Raw genomic sequence first — 15,142 nt, 5'->3', positions numbered from 1 at the left:
CCTCTTCATGCTCCTAAGACCCTTACAAAATGACTGTATAAACATAGACATGACAGTCTACACATCTAAAGCAAAAACTGAAATCACTGCTATAAGTAGAAAAGGCCGTATTATTATTTTTGCTTGTTGTTGGTGTTAGGTGTTTATTTTTTTTATATAAATGGGTATAGACGAGTTAATGCTTGTACTTGGATCAGCAAGCAGGTTGAAAATTCAAATGCAGATGGACTTCATAGTAGGATTTTTAATAAAGGAGTAAAGCAAAGCAGTAGTTTTGCACTGGTGTCAGGTTCAGGATTGCCACCCAGGCATATTTATGCAGATGAGATTTACTACTACTACTACGACGGCAATTCAGAAACTAACCTCCGGTTGATTGAAAAAAATACACCAAGTTAAGTAAAAATATTTTAATATATACATCTTACAACTACATCTTTGCACTATTTTTCGACATAGTCTCCATAATGATTGAGGCACTTATCGTATCTCTTCATAAGCTTTGAAATTGCTTCTGCATAAAAATCACCCGCTTGTGCCTTGAGCCAGCCTGTGACCGCATCTTTGAGCTCTTCGTTGTCATCAAACCGCTGGGACCCGAGCCATTTCTTCATATGCATGAAGAGGTGATAATTGCTTGGCGCCAGATCTGGGCTGTAAGGTGGATGGTTGAAAACGTCCCACTTGAAGGACTCAAGAAGGGCTGTTGTTCTGCGAGCAGAGTGAGGACGGGCGTCATCGTGGAAAAAAACAATACCAGAAGTCAGCATACCATGGCGTTTGTTCTGTATAGCCTGTCGTAATGTTTTTAGTGTTTCACAGTACACGTCTTGATTAATGGTCGTCCCACGTTCCATGAATTCAACCAACAACACCCCTTTGGCATCCCAAAACACCGTTGCCATCAGTTTTCTGGCAGAAAAATCTTGCCGGGCTTTTTTGGTTTGGTAGGCGAACCTGAATGTGCCCACATCTTTGACTGTTCTTTTGTCTCAGGGTTCACGTACTTAATCCAGGTTTCGTCACCGGTCACGATTCTGTTTAACAATGGTTCTCCTTCGTCCTCATAACGTGACAGAAAGTCTGATGCAGAGGCCATTCTTTGAGTTTTGTGGTGGTCGGTAAGAATTTTGGGCACCCATCGTGCACAGAACTTACGGTAACCCAATTTTGCTGTCACTATCTCGTACAAAAGAGTCTTAGAAATCTTTGGAAAATCAGTAGACAACTCCGCCATTGTGAAACGTCGATTTTCACGAACTTTTGCATCAACTGTCTGAACGAGTTTGTCAGTCACCAAGGATGGTCTACCACTCCTCTCTTCATCATGAACGTTTTCTCGTCCACTTTTAAATAAACGTACCCATTCACAGACAACTCCTTCACTCATAACTTTTGGTCTGTACACGGCACAAAGCTCACGATGAATAGCTGCTGCAGAGTATCATTTGGCTGTAAAAAACCTTATAACAGCACGCACTTCACATTTGGCGGGATTTTCTATTGCAGCACACATTTCAAACTACCACAATAACTAAACTAGTGCAGGTACAATGTTCACTTGACTATGGCTTGATGCCGACTGACCTGCTGAGCGCGTGAATGCACATATGGCGCGCTACTCCCCCCCCCCCCCCCTACACGCACTGTGACCAATCGGAGGTTAGTTTCTGAATTGCCCTCGTACTACTACTACTACTTTCAACTCACAATAGCACCAAGCCACCCGAGGGTAACACGGCAGTACACGCTCCTTCTTTATCGCAATCTATTCAAAGCTTCGCTCCTTACACCCTCCCAAGAAGTTCAAATTTCCTTTAAATCATTTCCTAATTCCTTTTCCACCCTCATTAAGGGATGGTCTGCTTATCGTTTGTCCTTAGATATCTGGAATCTGGAAATAATAATCTTTGGCAATCTCCCACCCTTCATTCGCAAAATGTGTCCTAGCCATCCTAGCCCTCCTATCATTATAACGCTAGAAAATGGAATGGAACCGCACTTTTCGTACAGCTTACTAATGAAAAACGGTCAGTCAAATGGATCCTCCGATTTTTTTGTGAATGTTTTCACATTATCTGGTTGAGCCAATATATACATTCGAGGTCCTTACGTTGAATTATTCAAATCACTTAATTTTCTTAAACTTTCCGCAAAAGAGGTCAGTTTTAAAATTAAACTACCATCCCTAAAAAAAATTGTGTCCTAATTTTGATTTTCTTAAATAAGCATTGGAACTTCCTCTTTGGGTTCATGTATCCTCTGAATTACTTTGACACAAAATAGCCAACGTACTTAAAATACATACAAAACGTGCAAAAAGTGAAGGTTAAGTAGCTCCCATATCATCAAACAGCTTTGCAAATAATTTAAACCATAATGGACTGTTTCTTATGCATTTACTAACTTGTGTTGCTTTTATAAAAGAAAAGTTTCCAAGTTCCTCACTCATGTTTTCATTTACACGAAAGCTGCTCTACGGAGCATGCGTCCAGAGAACATAAACGTTGTTTTCATTTTAATTGGTGCTAGATGTCCAGTTCTGTGTCCTGACATTGACTTTTTACCGTATGTACGAAGCATACCGTAATTATTCCAGAATATCCCTTTATCCTTAAAAAATTGTCCATTGTATTAAACATTTCGCTGGATGTGGCTTTGCCAGGAATGAGTTTGCAAAGAAACGAATCTTATTTGACACAACGAAGGTATTCAATTAACTATGTGTCTTTAAATACATCAGTTCCTTCTTCTACTCGTAAGGCAAATTTTTAAGTGCGTATCATAGAAACTAATTGATCAAGAAGACTGTCTCTGACGAACGCCTAATTAATCATCCGTGAACAGAGTGTCTGGCACTATCTATTTTTGCTAATTTCACCTTGAGATAGCGAACCTAGCTTTTGTTACAGTCTGGGCCTGTAAAATCCCGTCAGTCCTAAAATGGTTAAGATATTTTGTATGACTGCGTAGTTTTCATTTATTTGAAATTTTGCCAATCCTGGCTAATATTCGCGCCTCTTCTTGGAATAACTCGCACCTCCTTATAGAGGCGCCTCTCCTAGGCTGGAAAACATTGGTACAAGGCATAAGCAGTAGAGATGGTTCTAGTATCTTGGCACCTTTCCAGGCCTTTCAAGACTATTAGATGTCGCAATAGGTCTATTTTATTAGTGAATAAATGATATTCGGATAGAAGAATATTTGGTACTTGTCTATTAAAAACAAGTATTTTTCCAGGATAAGGGGTTGTTTTCTAAAACAAAAGAGTGCGTCAATAGACACACCATGACTTTGTACTCTTACGAGGAGAAGCAACATTTTTGGAAGTGTAACACTAGGCCATTTTGAAAACCGTCAATTTGCACCTATAATTTAGTCGACCCATAAACCGGCGCATCTGCCCAAAAAGTAGAGAGGGTTTAGGGTTCCGCAAAGTGGAAGAACAAACGGCAACGAGGTACATCCCGCTATCATTTACATTTATACTTAGTAGAATACATATGGCGGGCGGCAGTAAAGGCAGAAGGTAGAGTTTATTTTAGCGCGATTCTTGAGGACATTTCTGTGCTCTGGGCGCATATTTACGTATTGTAGTTTTCTCAATTTTGCTAATAAAGTATTATATTTTCATTATATTTTGCTTTATTTCATTAGCATTAACCAAACTTCACTTCTCGAGTGTGTTACTATTTATATAATATACAAGTGCTGGAAGTTTTTTCAGAAGTCTATAGTAGAATGCTTATACCAGTAATGATCGTCGCACCCTCCCGAATGGCTAGTTTCGTATTTAAATTATGGTTTTAATTAGGAAATTATACTCCCGGTTCAGTAAATACCTTGATCAAAAACTAATATATTCAATAAATACTTATCCTGAATATGTTACAGATATGGGCTTGTTGCATAACCTTAACATATCCCTTAAATGTTTGACAATATGTCCAATTACTGTAGCAACCGTTTAGGGGAGTTCAAGTTAAAAACGAGTATAGAGAATGGAATTTATGTAAAGAAGCGTCTTGAAACATTTAAATAACACTTAGGTTCCATAAAAGTTGCTTTGACTAAAGTTTTTTAAGTTTTCTCTCCCATGACTAATCTGCTTCGCCAAGTTTTTGAGAAGTATTCTGACATTAATTTAATCGGAACATGATTTTGGCCGTTTCTTTAATATGTTTTTATTAAATAGTTGCTCTTTATAAGGCCATATATTGCAAATAAGGCCGTAAAATCGTTTTTTTTAGGTTGAAATGTCCATTGTATACGAAGAAAACCCTCAAATATTTCATGTTCCACTAATAGGATTAGATTCTAGCACTGATCTATTACGCTATATTTCTAAGATATTCTTTTTCTCTTTCTAATTTTCATTCCTTTCAAGATAAATTATCTTTATTTTAGGCATTGTAGGGCGAAGTAGTAGAGTTACTCAAGAGTTTAAAGATGTCAATCGAAGACTACTGCACCAGTATTACCCCATTGAAGCGGACCCTCATTTGAGTCCAGAGGAAAAAATCCCTTATATGCAACAATGGTATGTTGGGATACATGAAGCCTTGAAAAAATGTGATATCTACAAGAAGGATTTTGAAATTATGGTTCAAGAATCAGAAATACATTTCAGGTATAATACAAAGGGGGAATTTTTAGTTAGAATTTTTTAGAATTCTAAAGGTATAATACAAAGGTATAATACAAAGGGGGAATTTTTAGTTAGAATTCTTTAAAATTCTAAAGGTATAATACAAAGGTATAATACAAAGGGGGAATTTTTAGAATTCTGTTATGTTAAAATCTGACAGAAATCCAATGTTGCTTAAATGGCCGAGTTTCACGTCCGTCGATAAAAAAAAAACTTTTCAGGCATGAAAATGAGAAAAGCCTTCGTTACATATCATTCTGTCTAGCTAAAATCTGAAAGGTGTCAAATTTCATTTAAGTAACCTGGTCTCACATCGCTCGAAAAGAAAACACAAAAGTTTTTTAGGTACAACAAAGAAAGGAATCTTCTGCGCTTAACATTGTATCTTAGGCAGCGCAATAGCGCTGCCTAAGAGCGATGCCTAGAGCGATGTGGACACAATGTCTTATTATTTTTTTTTTTTTTTTTGGTTTTAGACCAAAAAACCAAATTTGTGCACTTCGTATCGAAATTTGAGTTACTTAAACGTCGTAAAAACTTTAAAAATGGCTCATTCGATTGGAAATTGAATGTGACAGTCGAAAGTGACTGGAGGGCAACTAACCCCCCTGCCATGCCCACAATTTCCCCAAACATATCCAATACAAGTTTTTAGATAGTCATTTTGTTCAACGTAGTTATAAGGTCAGGAAATTATGTCTTTTAGGATAGTAGACTAGAACCTTATACTTCTAAGGGTCCTATGTACCAAACAGGTTTTTTCTGGTAGTCCTATCTACAGGTCATCACACTCTTTGCCAAGAGGAACGTGTATGACTTGATTGGTGATTAGGATTTGAATAAAAAAAAGGGTAATTAGTAATTGGAAAATTTTTTAATGCTTTTACAATCGGAGATGTTTGATTAACCATTGCAAAAAAGGGGTAATGGGATATGCAAGCATTTGCAAAAAATGGGTAATTAATGTTGAAAAGGGTAATTACTTCTTTAGTTTACGAGATTTGCGAATTTTTTGCGAAAACATATTTGCGTAAAGGTATTGCAATGGTTAAGAATAGGTCATTACACCTTTTTGCCAAGAGGAATGAGTATAATACATGTTTATTTATTTTTTTTAACTGGTATTTTTTCAATGAAGTCCATAGCACTTTGCAGAAACCTGTGAATGTAGGACTGAAAGTCCAATTACTAATCAAGCTAGTGTGACCGCCATTTTTTGATCTGGTTAAGTGGGATATAATCTGGTTTGGTTTGCTATTGCGAGAGGACTCAAGCGATTTCTTTCTTACAGGGTTTCAGTTATACAGGGGTTCAGTTACATGGGGTTGGTGGTTGTTATAATACACAAGTTCTATTTGAACAGTGTTGTGAGATCCCCTACCACACCCCCAAAGGACTCCGATCCCCCCATCCCATGTATTAGCGAAGTTACTCTGTGGTCGTTATAATACACAAGCCTTAGTTTACGAGATTTGGGGACTTGAGTTGCACGAGAGTTCAGTTACATACGGATTCAGTTACACGGGGGTTTAGTTAAATTTTCAGCTAGTGTGACCGCCATTTTTTGATCTGGTTAAGTGGGTATAATCTGGTTTGGTTTGTTATTGCGAGAGGACTCAAGCGATTTCTTTCTTACGGGGTTTCAGTTATACAGGGGTTCAATTACATGGGGTTGGTGGTTGTTATAATACACAAGTTCTATTTGAACAGCGTTGTGAGATCCCCTACCACACCCCCAAAGGACTCCGACTCCCCCATCCCATGTATTAGCGAAGTTACTCTGTGATCGTTATAATACACAAGCTTGAGTTTTCGAGATTTGGGGACTTGAGTTGCACGAGAGTTCAGTTACATACAGATTCAGTTACACGGGGGTTTAGTTAAATTTTCAGCTAGTGTGACCGTCATTTTTTGATCTGGTTAAGTGGGTATAATCTGGTTTGGTTTGCTATTGCGAGAGGACTCAAGCGATTTCTTTCTTACGGGGTTTCAGTTATACAGGGGTTCAGTTACATGGGGTTGGTGGTTGTTATAATACACAAGTTCTATTTGAACAGTGTTGTGAGATCCCCTACCACACCTCCAAAGGACTCCGATCCCCCCATCCCGTGTCTTAGCGAAGTTACTCTGTGGTCGTTATAATACACAAGCTTTAGTTTACGAGATTTGGGGACTTGAGTTGCACGAGAGTTCAGTTACATACGGATTCACTTACACGGGGGGTTTAGTTAAATCTTCGTCTGAAAAATAGGAGTTCACACTTAAAAAGTTCTATTAAGAGCTATTTTTATGGAAATGGTTCATTTTTGAACCAAAACTATGCTTTTCTGACTGAAGATACACATTTGAATCAGAAAAGGTGAAAATGTACACATCTAAAACAGAAAAGTGTGTTTTGACTATATTTTCTATAATTTAGTCTGAAAAATAGGACTTCACACTTAAAAAGTTCTATTATGAGCTTTTTTATGGAAATGGTTCATTTTTTTGAACCGAAACTATGCTTTTGTGACTGAAGATATACATTATAATCAGAGAAATTGTTTAAAAAATACGCTAAAAGATGATTCCCGTGAAGCTATTGTAGTTTTCTATAAAAAATAAATTATTTTCAAAATCAAAGAAAATGGCCCCATCTTTAACAAATATAGCCTTAGCTAATTAAAAATGCGCATAAATTCTTGATTTTCAATCTAACTTAACTTGTAGGAATAGGACTTCATTCAAACAAGTAAATCGGCTTTATTTAAAGTATATTAATTGCACAAAAAAGACTATTATTTTTCATTGTTTTTCCCTCCAGGTGCTAAGGTCTCCATCTCGCTTTCAGTTAGTTTTTTTCTAAGTATACGATAGTAACGATTATGCCATCTCCATACTTCATAATAGCCGTCATGTGTTATATAATGATCATCATCCAATTTAGGCTCCAGATCTAAAAAACAAAAACAAAAACAATTCAAAATAGAACTAGATATTAACTAACAATTGTTAGTGCTAGTGTTACAATTGTTACCATGTAGAACTACAGAATGATTTAAAACTGTATTAAAATTTCAGAAACACATCTATACTATTTACTAACAAACAGGGGTTCAGTTACATGGGGTCGGTGGTCGTTATAATACAAAAGTTCTATTTGAATAGTGTTGTGAGATCCCCTACCACACCCCCAAAGGACTCCGACCCCCCCCCTCATCCCAGCCCATGTATTAGCGAAGTTACTCTGTGGTCGTTATAATACACAAGCTTCAGTTTACGAGATTTGGGGGCTTGAGTTACACGAGAGTTCAGTTACATACAGATTCAGTTACACGGGGGGTTTAGTTAAATTTTCGTCTGAAAAATAGGAGTTCACACTTAAAAAAGTTCTATTAAGAGCTATTTTTATGGAACTGGTTCATTTTTGAACCAAAACTATGCTTTTCTGACTGAACATACACATTTGAATCAGAAAAGGTGAAAATGTACACATCTAAAACAGAAAAGTGTGTTTTGACTATATTTTCTATAATTTAGTCTGAAAAATAGGACTTCACACTTAAAAAGTTATATTAAGAGCTTTTTTTTTATGGAAATGATTCATTTTTGAACCGAAACTATGCTTTTGTGACTGAAGATATACATTATAATCAGAGAAATTGTTTAAAAATACGCTAAAAGATGATTCCCGTGAAGCTATTGTAGTTTTCTATAAAAAATAAATGATTTTTCAAAATCAAAGACACGGAGGTTTAGTTAAATTTTCGTCTGAAAAAATAGGAGTTCACACTTAAAAAGTTCTATTAAGAGCTATTTTTATGGAAATGATTCATTTTTGAACTAAAACTATGCTTTTCTGACTGAACATACACATTTGAATCAGAAAAGGTGAAAATGTACACATCTAAAACAGAAAAGTGTGTTTTGACTATATTTTCTATAATTTAGTCTGAAAAATAGGACTTCACACTTAAAAAAGTTCTATTAAGAGCTTTTTTTTTCCGCTTTTATTTCAGCCAATTGTTTTTAACAAAAAAAAAAATAATGGAATTATTTACTGATCTTCAGTTGTTGTGATTTTAAAAGTTCTGCTTTTGTTTCAGTCAATCGTGTATCTTCCCCAAAAAATACTTTTCAGACAGTCAACTTCAGACTAACAAGAATTTTTTTTTAACTGAAGTGGAAAATTTTGATATTATTTTGGGAAAATAGAATTGATCAATAACTTATTTCATTTTCATTAAGAAAATTCAGAATCAAAGTTGAACTTTTCTTCTTCCAGGAAAATATTTGGAACAGAACTTTAAATTTTTTCATATCTTTGAGAAAAAAAAAATACTTTTCAGACAATCAACTTCAGACTAATCAGAATTTTTTTAACTGAAGTGGAAAATTTTGATATTATTTTGGGAAAATAGAATTGATCAATAACTTATTTCATTTTCATTCAGAAAATTCAGAATCGAAGTTGAACTTTTCTTCTTCCGGGAAAATATTTGGAACAGAACTTTAAATTTTTTCATCTCTGCAAGCTATTAATTGGTTTTTAGAGTTTTTCGGGTACTATTGAGCCGTGTCGATCCTTACTTACAGTTCGTTACCAGGAACACAATAAATTGTTTCAGCCAATCGTGTATCTCCCCCAAAAAAAATACTTTTCAGACAATCAACTTCAGACTAATCAGAATTTTTTTAACTGAAGTGGAAAATTTTGATATTATTTTGGGAAAATAGAATTGATCAATAACTTATTTCATTTTCATTCAGAAAATTCAGAATCGAAGTTGAACTTTTCTTCTTCCGGGAAAATATTTGGAACAGAACTTTAAATTTTTTCATCTCTTTGAGAAAAATTTGAATTGAAGTGGAAAATTTTATATTATTTTAGGAAAATAGAATTGATCAATAACTTTTTTCATTTTCATTGAGAAAATTCAGAATCGAAGTTGAACTTTTTAGTCTTCGCGATTTTTGTATTAACCAGGAGTTTTGTAACAGCAAGCGAGCAAGCTATTAATTGGTTTTTAGAGTTTTGGTTACTATTGAGCCGTGTCGATCCTTATTCACAGTTCGTTACCACGAACACAATAAAAAAATAAATAAACAGGCATTATACCCACAAGCATATGCGAGTCAAATTTTATCTTACGTATCTGATAAAATACAAATCAAAATTAAATTGCATTTACTACTTTTCGTTTAAACTAATGTGGTTTCAATAAAAAATTTGAAATTATCTCGTTTAAACTATTGAAGTTTCTATAAATTTAAGTTAAAAAGCTGCTCACCAAGTTTAGCGAAATAAAAACGTCTATTTGCAGCATTCCCCTTCATCTTCCAAATTGTAAGAAGGAACTGAATGTATATCATCCCATTCTTAAGGTATTTTATACCTTATATCTTGGAAATTAAGTCTCTCTCTTCTTATCAGATTCAAGCGCTTAATACCCACAAGCATATGCGAGTCAAATTTCATCTTAAAGTGCCAACGTATCTGATAGAATAATTTAAGTCTTATGATAAATTTCATAAAACATATAATTTTCACCTTTTTCTCCATAAATCATCAATTAATTAAAGAAATTAATTCAAAATTTTTGAAGATATGATCTTCAAACTTCAGAAGTAGGGTTATTGGTTTTTAGAGTTTCGGTTACTATTGACTCGTGTCGTTCCTTACTTACAGTTCGTTAGCACAAACACAAAAATGTTATCACTCTTAACATTTAAATCTTGGCAAATCCAAAAACACCTGTGCAGTGATTTTTGCAAGTGCGTTTAGGTGTTAAATTCCAATTAATAGGCACGTAACGTATCTAAAACAGAAAAGTGTGTTTTGACTATATTTTCTATAATTTAGTCTGAAAAATAGGACTTCACACTTAAAAAGTTCTATTAAGAGCTTTTTTTTCCGCTTTTATTTCAGCCAATTGTGTTTAACAAAAAAAATAATGGAATTATGCTCACCAAGTTTAGCGAAATAAAAACGTCTATTTGCAGCATTCCCCTTCATCTTCCAAATTGTAAGAAGGAACTGAATGTATATCATCCCATTCTTAAGGTATTTTATACCTTATATCTTAGAAATTAAGTCTCTCTCTTCTTATCAGATTCAAACGCTTAATACCCACAAGCATATGCGGGTCAAATTTCATCTTAAAGTGCCAACGTATCTGATAGAATAATTTAAGTCTTATGATCAATTTCATAAAACCTATAATTTTCACCTTTTTCTCCATTAAGCATCAATTACTTCAAGAAATTAATTCAACATTTTTGCAGATAGGAGCTTGAAACTTCCGAAGTAGGGTTATTGGTTTTTAGAGTTTCGGTAACTATTGAGTCGTGTCGTTCCTTACTTACAGTTCGTTAGCACAAACACAAAAATGTTATCACTCTTAACATTTAAATCTTGGCAAATCCAAAAACACCTGTGCAGTGATTTTTGCAAGTGCGTTTAGGTGTTAAATTCCAATTAATAGGCACGTAACGTATCTCAAACAGAAAAGTGTGTTTTGACTATATTTTCTATAATTTAGTCTGAAAAATAGGACTTCACACTTAAAAAGTTCTATTAAGAGCTTTTTTTTCCGCTTTTATTTCAGCCAATTGTGTTTAACAAAAAAAATAATGGAATTATTTACTGATCTTCAGTTGTTGTGATTTTAAAAGTTCTGCTTATGTTTCAGCCAATCGTGTATCTTCCCCAAAAAAATACTTTTCAGACAATCAACTTCAGACTAACAAGAATTTTTTTTAACTGAAGTGGAAAATTTTGATATTATTTTGGGAAAATAGAATTGATCAATAACTTATTTCATTTTCATTAAGAAAATTCAGAATCAAAGTTGAACTTTTCTTCTTCCAGGAAAATATTTGGAACAGAACTTTAAATTTTTTCATCTCTTTGAGAAAAATCTGAATTGAAGTGGAAAATTTTATATTATTTTAGGAAAATAGAATTGATCAATAACTTATTTCATTTTCATTGAGAAAATTCAGAATCGAAGTTGAACTTTTTAGTCTTCGCGATTTTTGTATTAACCAGGAGTTTTCTAACAGCAAGCGAGCAAGCTATTAAAGCTGATAGAACATTACCAATTCTAAAATTCGCGCCCAACTTATGTTAGTTTCTGCTCGTTTTGAGTCTGACTCGGTTAAACCACTGTTTGCAATCCATTTCTCCGTTGAGAGGACCTGTTTGACTAGTTTCTTTTATCATCTATCTTGCGTGGCTAACACCTGATAGAACATTAACAATTCTACTTTAGGTACTTTTGGCTATCTTGGAAAGGGTTAGGTTAGGAAAATGAAACTTTCGGGAATGGGTCTCCAGGCTAAACAGTTCATGATAAAAAAAAGATAGTTTCCTTTTTAAGGTTAATTTTCATGATAAAAAAAGATAGTTTCCTTTTTAAGGTTAATTTAGCTACTTTTGGCTATCTTGGAAAGGGTTTAGGTTAGGAAAATGAAACTTTCAGGAATGGGTCTACAGGCTAAACAGTTCATGATAAAAAAAAAAGATAGTTTCATTTTTTTTAAGGTTAATTTAGACGAGGTTATTTGCGCGCACATAACCTCATCTAAATTAACCTTAAAAAAATGAAACTATCTTTTTTTACCATGAACAGTTTAGCCTGTAGACCCATTCCTGAAAGTTTCATTTTTCTAACCTAACCCCTTTCCAAGATAGCCAAAAGTAGCTAAATTAACCTTAAAAAAGGAAACTATCTTTTTTTATCATGAAAATTAACCTTAAAAAAGGAAACTATCTTTTTTTTATCATGAACTGTTTAGCCTGGAGACCCATTCCCGAAAGTTTCATTTTCCTAACCTAACCCCTTTCCAAGATAGCCAAAAGTACCTAAAGTAGAATTGTTAATGTTCTATCAGATGTAAGCCACGCAAGATAGATGATAAAAGAAACTAGTCAAACAGGTCCTCTCAACGGAGAAATGGATTGCAAACAGTGGTTTAACCGAGTCAGACTCAAAACGAGCAGAAACTAACATAAGTTGGGCGCGAATTTTAGAATTGGTAATGTTCTATCAGCTTTAATAGCTTGCTCGCTTGCTGTTACAAAACTCCTGGTTAATACAAAAATCGCGAAGACTAAAAAGTTCAACTTCGATTCTGAATTTTCTCAATGAAAATGAAATAAGTTATTGATCAATTCTATTTTCCCAAAATAATATAAAATTTTCCACTTCAATTCAGATTTTTCTCAAAGAGATGAAAAATTTAAAGTTCTGTTCCAAATATTTTCCCGGAAGAAGAAAAGTTCAACTTCGATTCTGAATTTTCTCAATGAAAATGAAATAAGTTATTGATCAATTCTATTTTCCCAAAATAATATCAAAATTTTCCACTTCAGTTAAAAAAAATTCTTGTTAGTCTGAAGTTGATTGTCTGAAAAGTATTTTTGGGGAAGATACACGATTGGCTGAAACAAAAGCAGAACTTTTAAAATCACAACAACTGAAGATCAGTAATAATTCCATTATTTTTTTTTTTGTTAAACACAATTGGCTGAAATAAAAGCGGAAAAAAAAAGCTCTTAATAGAACTTTTAAGTGTGAAGTCCTATTTTTCAGACTAAATTATAGAAAATATAGTCAAAACACACTTTTCTGTTTTAGATACGTTACGTGCCTATTAATTGGAATTTAACACCTAAACGCACTTGCAAAAATCACTGCACAGGTGTTTTTGGATTTGCCAAGATTTACATGTTAAGAGTGATAAAATTCTTGTTTTAGTGATAAATATTTTTTATTCATTGATTACCTGAGACACGCGTAAAAGACCCTATAAAAAACCAATCAATCACCTTCTTTATTTTCAATTTCCTCTCTGCACAATTATTGACTTTATTTAATGACGTACTCGATAATGAAGTGAGAAAAAGGTGAAAATTATAGTTTTTATGACATTGATCATACGACTTAAATTATTCTATCGGATACGTTGACACTTTGAGATGAAATTTGACTCACATATGCATTTGGGTATTAAGCGTTTGAATCTGATAAGAAGAGAGAGACTTAATTTCCAAGATATAAGGTATAAAATACCTTAAGAATGGGATGATATACATTCAGTTCCTTCTTACAATTTGGAAGATGAAGGGGAATGCTGCAAATAGACGCTTTTATTTCGCTAAACTTGGTGAGCATAATTCCATTATTTTTTTTGTTAAACACAATTGGCTGAAATAAAAGCGGAAAAAAAAAGCTCTTAATAGAACTTTTTAAGTGTGAAGTCCTATTTTTCAGACTAAATTATAGAAAATATAGTCAAAACACACTTTTCTGTTTTAGATACGTTACGTGCCTATTAATTGGAATTTAACACATAAACGCACTTTCAAAAATCACTGCACAGGTGTTTTTGTATTTGCAAATTTTTACATGTTAAAAGTGATAAAATTTTTGTGTTTGTGCTAACTAACTTTACTTCATTAATGACCTGACAAAATTGTAACATAAACTATAAAAAACCAATACCCCGGATTATTAATTTTAAATAACTTATCTGCAAAAATGATGACTTAATTCATTGAAGAACGCGATACTGCATTTAGAAAAAAAGGTGAAAATTATGGGTTTTATTAAATTGATCATAAGACTTAAATTATTCTATCGGATGCATTTGCACTTTAAGATGAAATTTGACACACATATGCTTGTGGGCATTAGGCCTTTGACTCTGATAAGAAGAGAGAGACTTAATTTCCAAGATATAAGGTAAATACCTTAAGAATAGGATGATATACATTCAGTTCCTTCTTAAAATTTGGAACATGAAGGGGAATGCTGCAAATAGCCGCTTTTATTTCGCTAAACTTGGTGAGCAGCTTTTTAACTTAAATTTATAGAAATTTCAATAGTTTAAACGAGATAATTTCAAATTTTTTATTGAAACTACATTAGTTTAAAAGAAAAAGTAGAGAATGCAATTTAATTTTTATTTTTATTTTATCAGATACGTAAGATAAAATTTGACTCGCATATGCTTGTGGGTATAATGCCTGTTTATTAATTTTTTTTATTGTGTTCGTGGTAACGAACTGTGAATAAGGATCGACACGGCTCAATAGTAACCAAAACTCTAAAAACCAATTAATAGCTTGCTCGCTTGCTGTTACAAAACTCATGGTTAATACAAAAATCGCGAAGACTAAAAAGTTCAACTTCGATTCTGAATTTTCTCAATTAAAATGAAAAAAGTTATTGATCAATTCTATTTTCCTAAAATAATATAAAATTTTCCACTTCAATTCAAATTTTTCTCAAAGAGATGAAAAAATTTAAAGTTCTGTTCCAAATATTTTCCTGGAAGAAGAAAAGTTCAACTTCGATTCTGAATTTTCTTAATGAATATGAAATAAGTTATTGATCAATTCTATTTTCCCAAAATAATATCAAAATTTTCCACTTCAGTTAAAAAAAATTCTAGTTAGTCTGAAGTTGATTGTCTAAAAAGTATTTTTTTTTGGGGGAGATAAACGAA

The 15,142-nt window shown here is 33.5% G+C and overlaps 2 protein-coding genes across 2 annotated transcripts in view; one reads left to right on the top strand and one right to left on the bottom strand.

Annotated features, from left to right (window-relative positions):
* Nucleotides 1–904: 904 nt before the first annotated feature.
* On the bottom strand, nt 905–1,390 carry LOC148949739 (histone-lysine N-methyltransferase SETMAR-like). The gene has a single exon (XM_089092771.1). It carries the CDS (start codon nt 1,388–1,390, stop codon nt 905–907), a length of 486 nt encoding a protein of 161 aa, XP_088948897.1.
* A 549-nt stretch (nt 1,391–1,939) lies between these two features.
* The window catches only part of LOC148949738 (7-methylguanosine phosphate-specific 5'-nucleotidase-like), a 60,787-nt gene continuing 47,584 nt past the window's right edge, over nt 1,940–15,142 (top strand). The window contains exons 1-2 of the mRNA XM_089092770.1: nt 1,940–2,030; nt 4,408–4,630. Coding sequence (XP_088948896.1) covers nt 1,940–2,030; nt 4,408–4,630 — 314 coding nt within the window. The remainder of the gene's footprint in view (nt 2,031–4,407; nt 4,631–15,142) is intronic.

The sequence above is a fragment of the Artemia sp. Qi Xiang Cuo genome, chromosome 8, assembly GCF_049724085.1.
Source record: "Artemia sp. Qi Xiang Cuo chromosome 8, ASM4972408v1, whole genome shotgun sequence".
In the NCBI taxonomy this organism is placed as follows: Eukaryota; Metazoa; Arthropoda; class Branchiopoda; order Anostraca; family Artemiidae; genus Artemia; species Artemia sp. Qi Xiang Cuo.
Note: the sequence above shows the minus strand (reverse complement) of the source record. Positions and strands in the feature narration are given on the sequence as shown.